At 49.3% G+C, this 15,672-nt stretch overlaps 1 protein-coding gene across 2 annotated transcripts in view; it reads right to left on the bottom strand.

The window, feature by feature from the left end:
* Tub (TUB bipartite transcription factor) overlaps positions 1-15,382 on the bottom strand; it is a 78,485-nt gene extending 63,103 nt beyond the window's left edge. For both annotated transcript variants that reach the window (XM_032892947.1, XM_032892945.1), the window contains exon 1: positions 15,191-15,382. In XM_032892947.1, the coding sequence (XP_032748838.1) occupies positions 15,191-15,357 (167 nt within the window). In that variant the 5' untranslated portion in view covers positions 15,358-15,382. The remainder of the gene's footprint in view (positions 1-15,190) is intronic.
* Between the last annotated feature and the right edge of the window lie 290 nt (positions 15,383-15,672).

Here is a 15,672-nt window from a genome sequence, read left to right on the forward strand (position 1 = left end):
GCCAACATGATGGGAAACAGTGGACGGGATTACCCACCTTTCTTCCTGGGGACTGATGCTCCCGAGGGACTCACCATTGTCCCTAGTCTCTGAGCAGAGTCCTATGTCAGGCCTCACTCCCAGTGTCCTTTCCCCTACCTCTTGGTCTAGCATCTCTGCTGACACTCTTCCTCCATGTCCAAAGCAAGTGCCTTCCCCACCCCACACACAACACAAGTGCAGTCTTCCAAGGTGATGCCTAGGACCCATGGACACTTATAGAGGGGAAGCCTCTTGTCCTGGCTTGACCTGTGGCCAGCTGAGAGGAGCGGAACATGACAGACCCTAGTATCCATCCTAGCTTATGCTCCTGGCCCCAGACAGAGGCCAGAAAACTCTACCTGGAAATAAGCAGCCCTTTATGGCCCACCCTGTGGTGCCTCTGAGCTTTTCTTTTCATATCTGGCACCACCTAGACCCCAAGCCAGAGAGGAAAACACTACTCTTGTGTCTGGTGTTCTTGTCCTGATTCTCCCAGGGCTGCTGGATACTAAGAAAGCATATGCCAGACAGCTGAGATGAAGTGAAAGGCGGTTTATTCACCGGGCACACCAAACTTCCACTCTCTACACTGTGCCTGGCCGAGGCCAGTTGAGAGGCCCAGAGGAGGTCATGCCTTCGGCAATTCCAAGGGGAGATAGAGAAGCAGACGGAAATTACAACTACAGGTGGGCCCTAGTGGACGCCACCCAAGGAGACCCTCTGAGCCACAGGTCTACAGGTGTTTTCGAGAAGTCTCAGGAGAGACGGCGCTGGTCAGGCCAGTGGGATTCAGAAGGTGTGAGCACTTCAGGCTGGTGGCAAGCATCAGAAAGAGGAAGGAGCTGGCACCTTGAGTGCCACCTAGTGGTGTCGGAGCAGGAAAGCAGCTTCAGGTCAAGTGATGTTTCCCTCCCCATCTGTCAAATGTGAACAGAAAGCCTAGGAAATGGATTTTGTTTCGCTCCCAAAGGCTTGGGGCTTTGAAGATAGGGCACAGCATGGGGCCCGTGGTACGGAAACAGCAGACCAGCAGGTAGGGAGGGGCTGGATCCCAGGTTCCCTTTCAGGACATACTGCAGCCTTCTAGATATGTCTCCACTCTCCAGTGCGTCCTACTCCTTCAGCGAGACTTCAGCTGTCACCAGCTCCTGGTCTAGCCCACAGGAAGTGACCAGAGCCCATCTCAGCCTGTCTGCCCACCTTTACAAGTACCAACGTTGACTTGGGGGTCCAGAGAAGCTACACTCAGTACCTTCAAACCATCTGGCTTCTGTGGCCTAGGAACGAGCTCCCTTACAACCTGGGACCAGGACAGGGAAAGGGTTCTGCTTCAGACCTAAGTTACCCGCTGGGTTCCAGAATGCTCAGTGCCTGTACACTTTCACTTCTTCCCAGGGAAAAGTTATCACCAGAGCCGATTAGTCCCTGAGGTAACATTCTGAGGAGTGGTGACTACCCAGCAGAGGGTATATCCGGTGTGTGGGTGGGGTGGGGATTGCCCAGGGCAGAGGGAGGAAGCTGTGGGAAGACACTAGAGAATGGCCGCCATGGGGTAAAGCAGGACAGCCTTGGGGAATAGCTCACAGGGTTGCAAGGGTTTTCTTAAAGGGCCAAGGAATAAATATTTTAGACTTGCAAGCCAGATTCGCCCACGATTGCAGGGTAAAGGTGCCTTGACAGTATCTGAAAACATAGGTTTAGCCGTGTGCCAATCAACTGCTAACAAAAGTAGGCACTTGTATGCTGGCCATGATGCCCTGATTCAGTACATCTGGAGGACACAGCCTCTTGCTACACACTGTGCCCTCAGACTACCACCACACCCACTGAGATCTCAGAAGACACAGTATAAGGTCATGGTTAAAGCAGGGACAGTCCCAGTGTCAGGGACTGTGCTCCTAACCCTTGCCCACAGCACTCAGGTAGGGGGACACTCACCTGCTGTGAAGGTTTTGTTGCTGCTGTTATTCCACTTTCTTCCTCTAGGGGGGTCTCTCTCGGTCTGGCGGCTGCCCCTCCAATCCCTTCTCCAGTAGGAAACCCCCCAGAGCAAGGGGTGGGGATAGGGGTGAATGGGGCTGAAGTGCCCCAGGGACAAATCAACAGACAGATGACACCAGGGGAAGGTGAGGTGGCCAGAGGCAGCAGGAGGAGGTGTAACCCAGCACCTAGAGCCAGGGGCCAAAAAGAGGCCAGACTGGCCCTATTAGTCCTGTGAGGCTGCGCCCCACTAGACCTCCACCACTCACTAGAGACTCACACAGCTAGCAGGGGGCCGGTCCAGCTTCTCCATCCACCCCAGCCCCTGTCTCTTTGTAGGTGTCGCTGGGCAATAAGATCACAAGTCCTGGATGGGGTTGGTACGCTTGTTCTCACGTTACACTAAAAGTGAGACTGACGAAGATGGTATCGAGACTATGCAGACACAGCACGGGCTCATCCAACATTGATGTGGGCCCTGGATTGCCCCAGAGCCCCTCTGGGCAGATGTGGGATCCTAGGTCTCAGCTTCCGGTGATGGACCGCCAAGCAGGGAAGGGTCCTCTGCCCTCCAGATCACGGTCCAAGGTCACATGGGGTCTTGTTCCAGGCTTTCTGATTAAATCAGACCCCTCTGGTGGAGGCCCCTGGCAGTGCAGGACCTTACTTCCTAGGCCACTGTTTTTCAGACATTACCAGTTGGCAGAAACTCCCATGAAAAGCCAGCTCTTCAGGGGGACCTCAGCACACCAAGTCGTGGGTTTGGAGAAAGGGAACTGTTTCCACCCTGTCCCCCTCCCCAGATCTATGCCTTGCTCCCTCCTCTTCTGTTTTCCTATACATGATTTCCACTCAGATACATAATACTTGCACATGTGGCCTTCCTGGTGGCACATGCACCCGTCTCCAAGGATGTACAGACTTAGCGGTCTGCATTCATTGCGTGCGCATATCTCAGATATGCTAACTGGTGTCCACTCAGTGCATGCGCATATGCACACACCCATAAACATTTCTTTCCAGGGGAGCCCAACCCTCACAGCTCTGTTCTGTGGCTACTGGTGATGGGTCAGAAGCTATCATGCAGGATGTCAGCCTGTGGAGAAAGGGATGTAAGCCCACTAGCAAGCCCTGGCCTTCCTGGGATGGTGTGGCACTGATCGGCAGGAGTACAGAAGCAGGGCCACGTTGGAATCCAGTCTTTGCTGCAGAATGGGAACTTGTAAGGAGTTAATCCTGGGCAACTGTCACCCTGATTCCCTGACTATAAAGATGTCCTCAGACAATGACTTCATCACCTGACCTGAACTCTGTGCCTAATACTCTTCTATATTGGTTCTGATCTGCTGGCATAATTCTCCAGAAGGATTCACATTCTGTCATCTTCCTTTTGTGGCAACAGCCCTAACAGGTTGGGTACCAAAGCCTGCTCACTACCATCCCCAAAACCAACACACACACACACACACACACACACACACACACACACACACACACACACACACACACACACACACGCATGCACACACGCATGCACGCACATATGCACATACAAATGCATGCATGCACACACCTAGAATTTTCTTTGTTCACCATTTAAGACACCAGAATATCTGCCTGACACTGCAGAGGGAGGCTGACTGGGAACATGTTCCTGAACCCCAATTTGGCTGCTATGACTTCAAGAGAACCCTTACCACTCAGGATAGAGAGAAAACAGATCTCTCTCAACTCACTGCCTTTTAAGCTAGATCCCCACTGGCTAACCGAAAGCTGTTGCCTGTCTGTGAGATTTCTAGCTGGGCTGCCTTGTCTGGCCTCAGAGGGAGAAGCTGTGCCTAGCCTTGCAGAGACTTGAAGTGCCAGGGTGGTGGGATACTGGGGCGGGGCGGGGGTTGCCTTCTCAGAGGAGAAGCAGAAGGGGCTGGGGGAAGGATTGTGGGAGGGGGTGACCAAGAAGGAGGCAGTAAGCAGGGTGTAAAGTAAATAAATTTTAAAAAATTAAAGAAAAAAAGATAGATCCCTACTGACCTGTCAGAGGGTTTGGGTCCTGCCCTGCTAAATATGCATTAGAAGAGAAGCTTCTGGAACACAGTGATCACAGATCACCTGCCCCTGGAGGCCTGCCCTGCCCTGAGATAGCACTGTCTCAGGGTGGTCTCAATCTTGCCTTCCTAGACTTCATCCCACCACCCACAGAGACAGGAGAGAGCAGGACGGAGGGTGATGTTCGGGAAGGGGCATCTGAGTTTATTTGTGCTAAACTGTTCTCTAATGAGGCAGTCAGTCTCAGTCCCAACAATAAACAGGGCAGGAGGGTTCTATTGTCCCCACAGTGTCACCCTGTCAATACCATCCCAGCACCCTGTTGTCACTGGTCATGTGTACAACTCAACCTCTTACTGCTGTTGTCCCATGTCAACATGCTATTAACTTCCTGCTCACTCCTCTGGGCCTCCCATCTAAGACCCATGTCCTTTCCCTAACTCCTGAGAAAAATAAACCGTGAAAATTACAAAAAGAGAAAAAATATGGTAGGAAAGAGACCAATGACAGAGAGAAAGACTGGATTGCTCCCTGCCAAGGGTTGCAAATTACCTATGTGCCGAATTGTGTGGGACATAAATGACCCACAAAAAGTTACAAGACCAGCCCAGAGGTGGTGGTGCCCACCTTTAATCACAGCACTCAGGACGCAGAGGCAGGCAGATCTGTGAGTTCGAGGCCAGCATTTTCTACAGAGTGAGTTCCAGGACATTCAGGGCTTCACAAAAACCCTGTCTTGAAAAACAAAGCAGGGAGGGGAGAGAGGGAGGGAGGGAGGGGGGAAGAGAGAGAGAGAGAGAAGAGAAGAGAGAAGAGAGAGGGGGGAGGTGTGAAAAAAGAAAAAGAAAAGGACAGAAAATAGTTACAAGACTGGGGGCCGAGGGCCATTATGCCTTTTTCCTTTCTCAAGCTACCCTTAAGTGACTTTCTCCCCTAATTAACTCTTTCTTCTGTTACCATCTGTGCGTCTGTCCAAATCTTTTTTCAGTAAGACACAAACCCAAATCCCTTTGAGTGCTCTCTGGGACCCTTACCCACCTCTAACGAGGGCTATGATGCTGACCTAACCAGCCCAGCTCCTTCTGCTTCAGTGGACATAGGTGACCACAGCCAGCATGGACTCTAAGTAAGGGCCCTAGGTGGGGGCCATAAGTAACCCCTGGACTGCTGGATCTTTCTTGATCTTTCACCACATCTTCCTACTTCATAAACTAAGTGAAGACCGTGAGCTCACGTGCTTGGTGGCTGCCCACCGCTGCTGCTTCAGCCCCCCTCTGCTTCTGTGTGGATTCTGACCCACCAGCAGGGATGGGTGGGGGTGGTTAGTTGGGCTCTCCATTGGGTCCCTCTGTAGTGATCATTCAAATTATGAATAGGCCTGAGTCCTGGGGTAGGACTCTGTTTCAGTGTCTGATGTGCTTGTGATTTTTTTCCCACCCTTTCTTTGATGAGTTAAGCCTTGTTATCCATGACTCAGACATTGGAAGGTCCGGATACCTGAGGTCCCAGGTGATTTCGTTCCTCTCGGCCCAAGGCCCCACGACTGTGCCCTGCTCACACCACTGGTGCCAACTGGTGAAGTCTTGCTCTTCACTCACCGCGCAGCTTCATGTTCTGGGCTGCCTCCTTCTCCTTCTACGTGTCCCCAGCATCCCTTCCCTTCCCGCCCACCCTTCCAACAGCTCCCAAGCACCTGTGGTGGGGGCCTCCTCGAGTCCTCACACCTATCCCTGTACCTGGAAACCGCCTGCCTTAGAGATTCAATGGGACAGACAAGTCCTGATGTCAGTGACCGTGGCTCTGCCATATGCCAGGTCACAGTCACACCAGCTAACAATTAAACTGCAGTCAGTGCCGGACATTGACCTAGCCATGCTGCATTTAGTTATTAAGCCTTAGACACGGTAATACATCTAATCCACACAGCCATCCCTGGAGGCGGGCAGGATCACTGTGGTCTGGTTCTGCACAGGTGAGACGTCATAGCAGGCTAATAGTTTCCCTAACGTCACCATTTCTGTGAAAGCTCTGTGAATAGTCTGAAGGAACATTCTCTGAAACATGAGAAAGCAGAAGCCAGAACCATTGTGGAAACATGGCTGAAACCTGGTTTCTCTTTTCTCCACACACTGACCCCTGGCCAAATACATATGGGTTTGCTAGTGGAGAGCCAGCCTCAAGTATCCATCGGAAAACTAAAATATTTATTTTCAACCATGCATATGTGTGTATGTAGGCTATGTATACACGAGTGCAGGTTACAGTGGAAGCCATGAAATGATGTCGGATTCCCTGGAATTGGAGCTACAGAAGGTTGTGAGTCACCATGTGGGTACTGGGAATTGAGCTTGGACCCTTTGAAGAGCAGCCAGTGTTCTTAACAACCAAGCCACCTCTCCAGCCCCCAAGAACCCAATTTTTGAAAATAGTACACATCTTGTTAGTGTTCAGTATTTCTGATAAAGTGAGGCTTGGTGCAGAGATGCGACTTCCACAACAAGAATTTAACTACTTCCTCTGGGAATGTACTTCAGACTGGAGACAACTCGTCCAGCAAGCACAAAGCCCTGGGTTCCCTCCCCAGCACTGCATAGACCAAGTATGGTCCCCTGTGACTCCATTACTTGAGAGATGGAGACTGGCAGATCAGAAGGTCATTGTAGGCTACCATAGTCAGTTCAACTGGGATACATGAGAGCCTGTCTAAAAACAAAACAAAACAAAACACCAACCAAACAACAAACACCCCCCCCCAAAAAAAACACCAACAAATAGAGTACCACAGTAACTCGACAGAAACCTGTCTACATAGAGAACAGGACAAGCAGCGGCACTCTGAAAACCAAGAGACGAAAGAAAGCCATAGCTACACACAAAGTAAGGAGCCAATCTTCTTCTCTTGTCCTCTATAGGCTTTGGGTCACCCATGAGCTTCATTTGGCCTAGTCCTACAGAGGGCATACGTGATCTCTGTCTGCTCATCCATAGCCCACCTGACAAGGTGGACAAACAGTATCTCACTAGAGTCCCGCAATGGCCCATCCATGTCAGTAAAGTCACCACTCCCCGTTTATAGATGGGGAAACTGAGGCGAAGAGGATCATCTATCCAGTAGATAGACTTCTTTGTTGTTTAAAAGTTTATTTTATTTTATTTTAGTGTGTGTGTGTGTGTGTGTGTGTGTGTTGCACATGAGTGTAAGTGCCAGTGGAGACCAGAAAAGGAAGTTGGATCTTCAACTGGAGTTAGAGGTGGTTGTGCACTGCCTGACATGGGTGCTGAGAACCGAACTCGGGTCTTCTGAAAGAGCAGCAAGTACTCTTTACCACTGAGCCATCTCTCCAGCCCCCTTGTTTCTTTTTACAAATATATGTGATTTTTAAATCAATAAAGTGATAAGGATTTCCCTTCACTGGGCTGTATTTACAGCATAAGGGGCAACTGCCATAGGAACCAGATAGGGTGACTAGATTGAAGCCTAGCGCCCTTTTGAGCCATCTCAGGGATCTGGTCTCTTGGGAGCCTCAGCTACCCCTAGTCATGTAATTTGCTATGTTCCTGTTTTCTAATCCTTTATTCAAAATTACACAGAGCTACATAATCGAATCATTGAGGCATGTGCATGGGGACATGCAAATGGTGGAAATGAATAGAGTTCAGAAATTAAATTATTCTGCAAAGGTGAAAGGAACAACAACAAAAAATAGATAAACAGAATGTTATTAAAACTGACTTAAACATCCATATCAAGGAAGTGGGAAGACAAGCCCCAGAATGGGAAAATATTTGTAATTACCCATATGAAAGCGTTCAGTGTCCAGAATATGTAAATAACATCTACAATTGAACAATATAAAGAAGAACTGCTATAAAAATGGGCAGTGGATAGACTTGTCTCTAAGATACGTGAATGGCCAAGGAGCACATGCGGTGTTGTTACTGAAACCCAGTCTCGTCTGTCTTTTGGAAACACAAATTGAAGCCATAATTGGATCATTTAGAGCAGACGGGGATGGTGGTAATAACACAGAAGGGAACAGGAGTTTGTGAAAATGTAGAGAAGTAGAAACACGTTCTATGTTGCTGGTGGAAATAGAAAACAGTATAGCTTCAGCAGAAGACAGCCCTGCTTCTTTAAAAAACAAGCTGAGACTTAACAAGCAGCAAGTGCACTCTAAAGAACAGACTTGGGCATGTACAGAACAATGTTCAAACCCGTGCTTCACAGCAGTCAGAAGACCAGAACGACGCAAGCTCCAGAGACAGACGAACGGATAACCAAAATGGATATGTATACAATCAAATAGTGTCCTGTCAAAAGCAGGAATGAAGGTCTCATATGTGCAACAACGCAGATGACCTTCACAAACACGACACTAAGGGGAAAAGCCAGGCACAGGGAAAATAGCATGCTATTCAATCTTATGGAATGTTTAGCATTCATAGAAATAAAAAATAGATTAGAGGTACCAAGGACTATAGGGAAGACTTATTCCCTAACGGACAGTTTCTCTTTAGGATGCTGTGTTTTAGGGATAGTGATGATGATTACTGATGGATGTAACTGATGGCTGGCTCTGAACTGAACTTAGAAAGCCCAGGGATCGCTCATTTTGTGTTACGTGCATTTCCCCACTGCTAAACACTACAGCTGTGTTGCTAGACAAAGCAACAACGAACTGGAAATGAGAATACTAATATATATTAACTGTGTGTAGGTGTGCCACACGTGCATGTGGAGGTCAAAGGACAAGCTTCGGTCTGCTCTCTCCTTTTACCTCGACATGGGTTTGAGAGATGGGACCCAGGTCATCAGGATTGTGCCACAGGCTGTGGGATATACAAACAAGGATAAATCTTACAAGAGTTATGGCCTATACCTTGAAAACTACAGAACATGAGAGGAGATGACAGTCTGAATAAACAGACACACATGCTCTTGGACTACAAAGACTGTCAGTTTGTCGCCTGAATCCAGCTTGTCCTATAACCCCAAAACTCCCAACCCAAATCTAAGCTAGTCTGACTGATGTTTGCTTGCATGAAACATTAAAACGTATCAGATTAATATGAAATTGAAAAGTACCTATCAAACTTAAAATGGCTTAAAAACGAATAAAGCTACAGAAATCAAGACAGTGTGCTATGAGCGGCAAAAAGAATCAAATCAGCGGACCAGACATAACTTACACTAAAGACACCTGACTTGGTGACTGACTGTCCTCCGATCTCTCGCTCCCCTCCCTCCCCTTTGAGACTAGATCTCACCATGTTGTCCAGGCTGTCCTTGAATGCCTGGGCTGAAATGACCTCCTTTCTAGGTCTTCGAGCCTCTGGCTAATACCACCATGCTCACCTTGATTTCTCAATACAGGCTCAAAGTAGAAAGTGGAAAAGTCTTTTTGTAAGAAGTGATATTAGGGATGGAGGGATGGTTCAGCAGTTTAGAGCACAGTCTGCTTTTGTACAGGACCCAGGTTCAATTCCCGACTCTCATATGGTAGCTAACGAGCATCTATAATTCCACATCCAAAGAGTCTGATATGCCTTTCTGCTCTTGGTGGCACCAGGCATACATGTACATGGAAAATACACGCATAAAACAAAAAAATAAATAACCTGTTTTTAAAAAAGTGGTACTGGAACAGTTGGATCTCTTTGAAACTTTTAAACATTGTTTCTTATTTGTGTGTGTGTGTGTGTGTGTGTGTGTGTAGGTAACTGGGGAAGCCCATGGAAGGTGTCAGTACTGTAGCTGAGGTTACAGGTGGCTGTGACCTGCCTGGGTGGGTGCTGTGACTCAAACTCGGGTCTTCTGGAAGAGTCGCAGGTGCCTTATACCTGAGTAATCGTTCCAGCTCCATCTGGGTTTTTGTTCTTAATCTATATAGCCAAGCATGACAGCATGTGCTCATGATGCCAGCACAAGGGAGGGGAAGGCACGGTGACTGCCAAGATTCAAGGCCAGCCTGGTCTACGAGGGAGTTCTAGGCCAGTTAGGGCTACACGGGGATAGCCTGTCTCAAACAAAACAAAACAAAACAATCCAACAAAAACCATCACCTCACACTCGAAAGCAGGATAGACCTAAATTTAACACAGAGAAGGAGATGTTTCCAGAAACACTCTTGTCTTCCTCGTTTATTTAAATCAGGAAAATCTTTCACTGTGGTTTTGCTGGCCTTAGGTCCCTGGAGGCCTGCAAGCCTCTGAACCGTGGTCCAAACAGGGAAGGGAAGGGAAGGGACGGTGCAGCCTAGGGCTGGGGAATGGGTCTAGTTGCTTTTCACTTTTAGTTAGGCAATGAGTCCTTACCAGTTAGGGGACAGTCCCTAGAAGAAAAAAAAATGATAAACTGGATTTCACCACAAGCAAAAAATGTATGCTTTAGAAAATACCTCAGAGGGTGGAAAGGAAGCAAGGGGACTGAGAGACACGCTGCCAGCTACAAGACAACAATGAGGAACAGCAATCCAGCAGGCATGGTGCACATGTTCATCAGGGGTGGAGGCGGAGGATCAGGAGGTGGAGGCCAGCCTCCTCGGCTACATAGATCCTGAGGTTATGTGAGATTCTGTTTGAAAACACACACACACACACACACACACACACACACACACACACACACACACACACGATACAGCCAAAACAAGCAAAAGGACTCATAAATTCCAACAAGTGTTGATACTTGGTTTGAAAATAGGGAAAACCCTTAAACAACATACTTCCTCCCAAAGACATACAGATGGTAGATAAGTTCATGAAAATTGGCTTAACATCATTAGTTACCAGGGAAATGCAAAATAAAGTCACAACAACATACCATTACATACCTATAGGAATACTTCAAGGTAAAATTTTTCCTTATAACGACCGGTTTGTCCCAAGGATGTGAAGGAGCTGGGAATCCCAACCACTGCTCCTAAGTGTCCAATGGTTCACCCACTTTGGAAACTTTATTAAAACGTGAAATGTACAACAACCATATAATCCAGACATTCCTCTGCTAAATGTTTGCCCATGAAAAATAAAATCCCACACTCATACATAGACTTGATAGTCCCAAAGGCTATATTTATAACAGCCCCAAACCAACAGCAACCCAGAAGTCTGCCAGGGGGTGACCAGATAAACTGCAGCATATCCCTGTAATGAAAAAATCCTCAGCAATAAAATGATATGGTCTACTGACTCAGGCAACCAGGAAGAACACCGAACGGCTCTGTGTTAAAGAAGACACGTATGATGGCATATACTGAGTGATAGCATTTATATAAAATTCTAGGACATATCATTCAAATCAAATCGATGGTTCTCTGAAAATGATGTATGAGATACAGAATTTGGGAGGAATGGGAAAGAATTGTTACAAAGATGAGCAAGGACACTCTGCCTGCTTGCTCTGCAACACTCTAGCTCATTTGGACCTTCTGACCTTTCTTTCAGTGCTGCCCCCTAGGGGACACTCTTCCCCATTCACCCAAGGATTCATTCTCAGGCTCTTCCCCAGGCGGGTGTCAATCACCTCGCCAGGAAGCTATCCCACACTGCATGGTGGAACATTTCCCTTGCCCGCCTGCCTGAGCAATCAGCCTCCATCCACATTTTTCTTCTCTGCACTTACACAAGCTGCGTGGTGTTTGTCCACGTCTATCTCAGTCCCACTAGTCGGCTAGAACTATGAGACTGGGGCTCTGTTTTATTGGCTGTGTTATCTCCAGTTTCTAGGACACTGCCTGGCGTTAGTGCTAAAAAATTATTTAACGAATGGATTGATTTAAAAGACTGATACCATTATCTATTCTGCAAGTGGGGGCCACACCACCTGTCACACAACTAGTAATTGGTGGAGCAAGGCTTTTCAGCCAGATCATGCTGACTTCAGAGAACCAAAGTTCTCTGTAGTTCTTTGACTCAGAGCCTTGGAGGCTGAACTGGTGAACAGCTACTGTCAAAGCAGGCATTCAAAGGGATCGGTGAGAACAGGAAACAATTCATTTCTCTGTAGACAACCTGGCAATAGCCAGAGGGTAAAGCTAGCAACCCTCCTTCAAGGTGTCTGTGCTAATCAAATAATCGGACATGAGACATGAGGGAAAGTTCTACACAAACATGGATGTTTATCATAGCAAAGATTAAAAAGGAAACAAAAGTCTCCCAAATGGAGTGACTTTTGGGATTGGAAATGACACGAAATCAGAAAGTGACAGGAGGTCTTATGTGGTGGGATCAGTTTCTCTAAGGAGCTGGAAGAGACAAGGCCATTTGCTTAGCATCTGGAGTTAGGGATGAGGGTCACCTAGAAAAGGCTTCCCTCCCCATCTGGTCAGGGGACACAGGACAGCAATCATAGCTACTCAGGAAGCTGAGGCAGGAGAATGGAAAAATGTGAGGCTGGCACAGTGAACTACATAGTGAATTCAAGGGCAGCCTTGTGAGACCCTGACTCAGAGTAAACTTAAAAGGAGGCCTGGAGTATTCATACCTCAGTGGCACAGCACTTGCCTGGCACACGTGCGGCCCTGGGTTCAATCCCTAGTTACTGCAGTATCCCAAACAAATGAGTGGAGAGGTCTTGAGTATAAATTGTCATGGCCAACGGAAGTGAGGCTAACCACAGAGAAGTAAAAGAGACCTACAGACGCTGTAGGGGTCCCACCTGAGAACCCTTTTGTCACAATATGAACAAGTCTGAGAAAACACGTGGAGAGAGAGGGACATAGCTGTTCTGGCTTTCCCAGCCTTGGTACCAGTTGAGTAGCAGGCCTGGCTGGGAAAAGCTGAGCCCAAACCAAAGCACAAGAACTGTCCACTAAGTACAGTTTACTCATGGAGGTCAGGGTGAGACAGCTGAATGACGGAATTCCCACTTCCCCCTTTCTCAGGGCCGACAAAGCACAAGAACTATCCACTAAGTACAGTTTACTCATAGAGGTCAGGGTGAGACAGCTGAATGACGGAATTCCCACTGCCCCTTTTCTCAGGGCCATCTTGATCACCCTGTGTCCCCCTCCACCTCGAATACTGCGACTAATGCGTGTGCTACCATGTAGTGCTGGGGATTGAACCAGGGCCTCCTGCATGACTGGCAAATACTCTAACAACTGAATTGCATCCTCAGCCCAGAGCTTGATTTTTAATGTCTGCATGCTTTGCACACATGTTGTTTAATAGTTTTTGCATTTAATACGTATGTTTTGGAAGCCCAGCAGAGGTGGTTGCTACAGACCAGCGGCTCCAGAGAGCAGCCCAACCAGTGGTTTCACACCTGGGAACTCTGACACAAACAAAGTCCAGCGTCCTAATATCCTTATCAAGGTGGTTTGGACATGGGCCAGGGATTCTATTTACAGAACTCCCAAGAGACTGAGAATGGGTGACAGGAAAAGATGCTTGGAGACAGGACCCCAGAAATGTTTTCATTTCATGGCTCCAAAAGGAGAATAACAATCTCCTACCCAGCTCCTGGAAAATCAGGGTCCCCAAGAACAGTTACGTGCTAACTAATAAAAGAGCAAAGGCAGTGACTACTGTGTCCCAGAGAAGTTTTTTGACGTTAGCTAGCTGGGGTCATGATTTGAATCCTGGCTGTCTAACTCCAGGGTCTCTGATTTGTTGGTATAGGAGCAAAATCCCACCTAGCTACCACTAAAGGTCAGCATAGCTTTAAACTCTTCTCTTATAATCATTAGGCACTTGGCATGCGCTACTACCTGTCTCTACCCAACTGCAGACAATGGAGCCATTGGGGGATGGGTCTATGTCTTTTATGTCCTTACTCCCAGGGCACTAGTTTTCTCTAGACAGAACACTGCTGTTCAGAAGAGCAATTTCACTGGAACTGAGAGGTTGCTAGGGCTGTGCTGAGGACAGGGAATTACAAGTCTCCTTGTCCCAGAGGAGGCCTACAGTGCAAAAAAAAGGGATGCATCAGGCGCAACCACCAAGAGAGGAGAGAACGTGGGCAAACCTGTAGGTCTGCTGGCTAAGAGGGGACAAACAGGATCATCATGCGAGGGGAAACCTGGGAGAGCGAGGAAGGAGAAGAGTTCCTCAGGGAATTAGCCTTGGGAAGGAGAGACAGCGGTTCCTGTGAATCTTGGAAAAACAAACATTGTCAAAGATGCAGCAAGGGTTTCTCAGAGGGAAGCAAAGCAGGCAGAAGGAAGAGCAAGGGGGCGGGGAAATCAGTGAATGAAGTTTCTTCCATCCTTGACTGCTGAAAGCCAGGATTCTGAAAAGTCACTCCAGGATTCTGGAGATTTACACAGGGTCGAGAACTTAAAATCCGAAAACCACCACCACCACCACCACCACCACCACCACCACCACCCACCACCACCACCACCACCACCACCACCACCACCACCACCACCACCACCACCACCACCACCACCACCACCACCTGCCTGGTTTCCTTTTTTAACTGGGGAGTTGGGCTCATTTAACACGCAAAAAGGAAAACAAAATGCTAGAACGGATATAGTCTGAGTAAATCTACTCTGCTTTATCACTAACTCATTTTGCTGTCCTTATTTTCCTCATTTCGACAGGAAGGATGATTCCTTCCTCCAGGACCAGTGCGTGGGGAGCGCGGCTCCAAGCCGCCCACGCTGGCAGCCGCTTGCCTTCACAGCGGGGTGTGCGCGAAGCCTGACGCCCCCACCGGTGCTTAGAGTCTCTCCTTAACCCCGACAACCTGCTCCGGGCTACGGTCCCGCCAGCGGGGCAGAGCAGGGACCGACTTCCAGGTGCAAGCCTGCCAGTCCGCTTCGGGACAAACCAGGTCACCCACTGAGGGTCCGCTGGGCACACCGCGGCAGTGCGGGACCCGCACGGCCTTTCCCGGGTTCTAGCGCCCACCTGCACCGCGAGGTGACAGTCGGAGGATCTCGGTACCCACACACCCTCCTCTCATCGCTCTGTCCCGCAGGTGTTAGCATGCCCGCGCCTGAGCTCTGACTCTGGATATCCGAGGCCACGGGTACCCCGGGTCCCGGATGCTTGCGGATACCGGTGCGGGAATCCATGCTGGTAGCTCTGGGCGCTCACGCCCGCATCCGCCTCGAGCACGCGCGTCAGCGGCGCCCACGCGGGGCCAACTCGAGGTACCGGGAGAAGCTCATCTTCTCACGCGCCCTACCTGTCGTAGCTCCAGCGGCTGTAGGACAGGGTGCGGTGGCTGCTCACTCCCTCCATCTCCGTCCTGGACTGGGCTTGGGGCTCCACGGTCGGCGGCGGCTGCGCGGGGCTCGGTGCTCGCTCTCTCGCGGCGGGCCCGGCTGGGGCGCGGGCGGAGGACTGTACCATTCGCCCCCCGGGGGTGACCCCCCCTCTGTCTCCGCCAATAGCGAGGGCGCACGGGCTGCGGGGACCGGGACCCGAGGGGTCCCCTCCCCTGCGCGCCTGTCCCGCGGGGGCGCGGCTGCGGCAACTGGACTGCTTATTTACTTATTTCCGATGTGTGCTCCACGTTGCCATGGCAACCGCTCCATCTTTTCCGGCGTCGGTAGAGCGCCGCTGGTTTTAAACCTTGCCGGGACAGATATGGCTAAGAGGGTGCGCTTTCTGCTTGCTTGGGGAATCCCAGATGCGCTCTTCCTCTTCAGGTCCCTTCTGCAGAGA

This window comes from Rattus rattus, chromosome 2 (assembly GCF_011064425.1).
Source record: "Rattus rattus isolate New Zealand chromosome 2, Rrattus_CSIRO_v1, whole genome shotgun sequence".
NCBI lineage: Eukaryota > Metazoa > Chordata > Mammalia > Rodentia > Muridae > Rattus > Rattus rattus.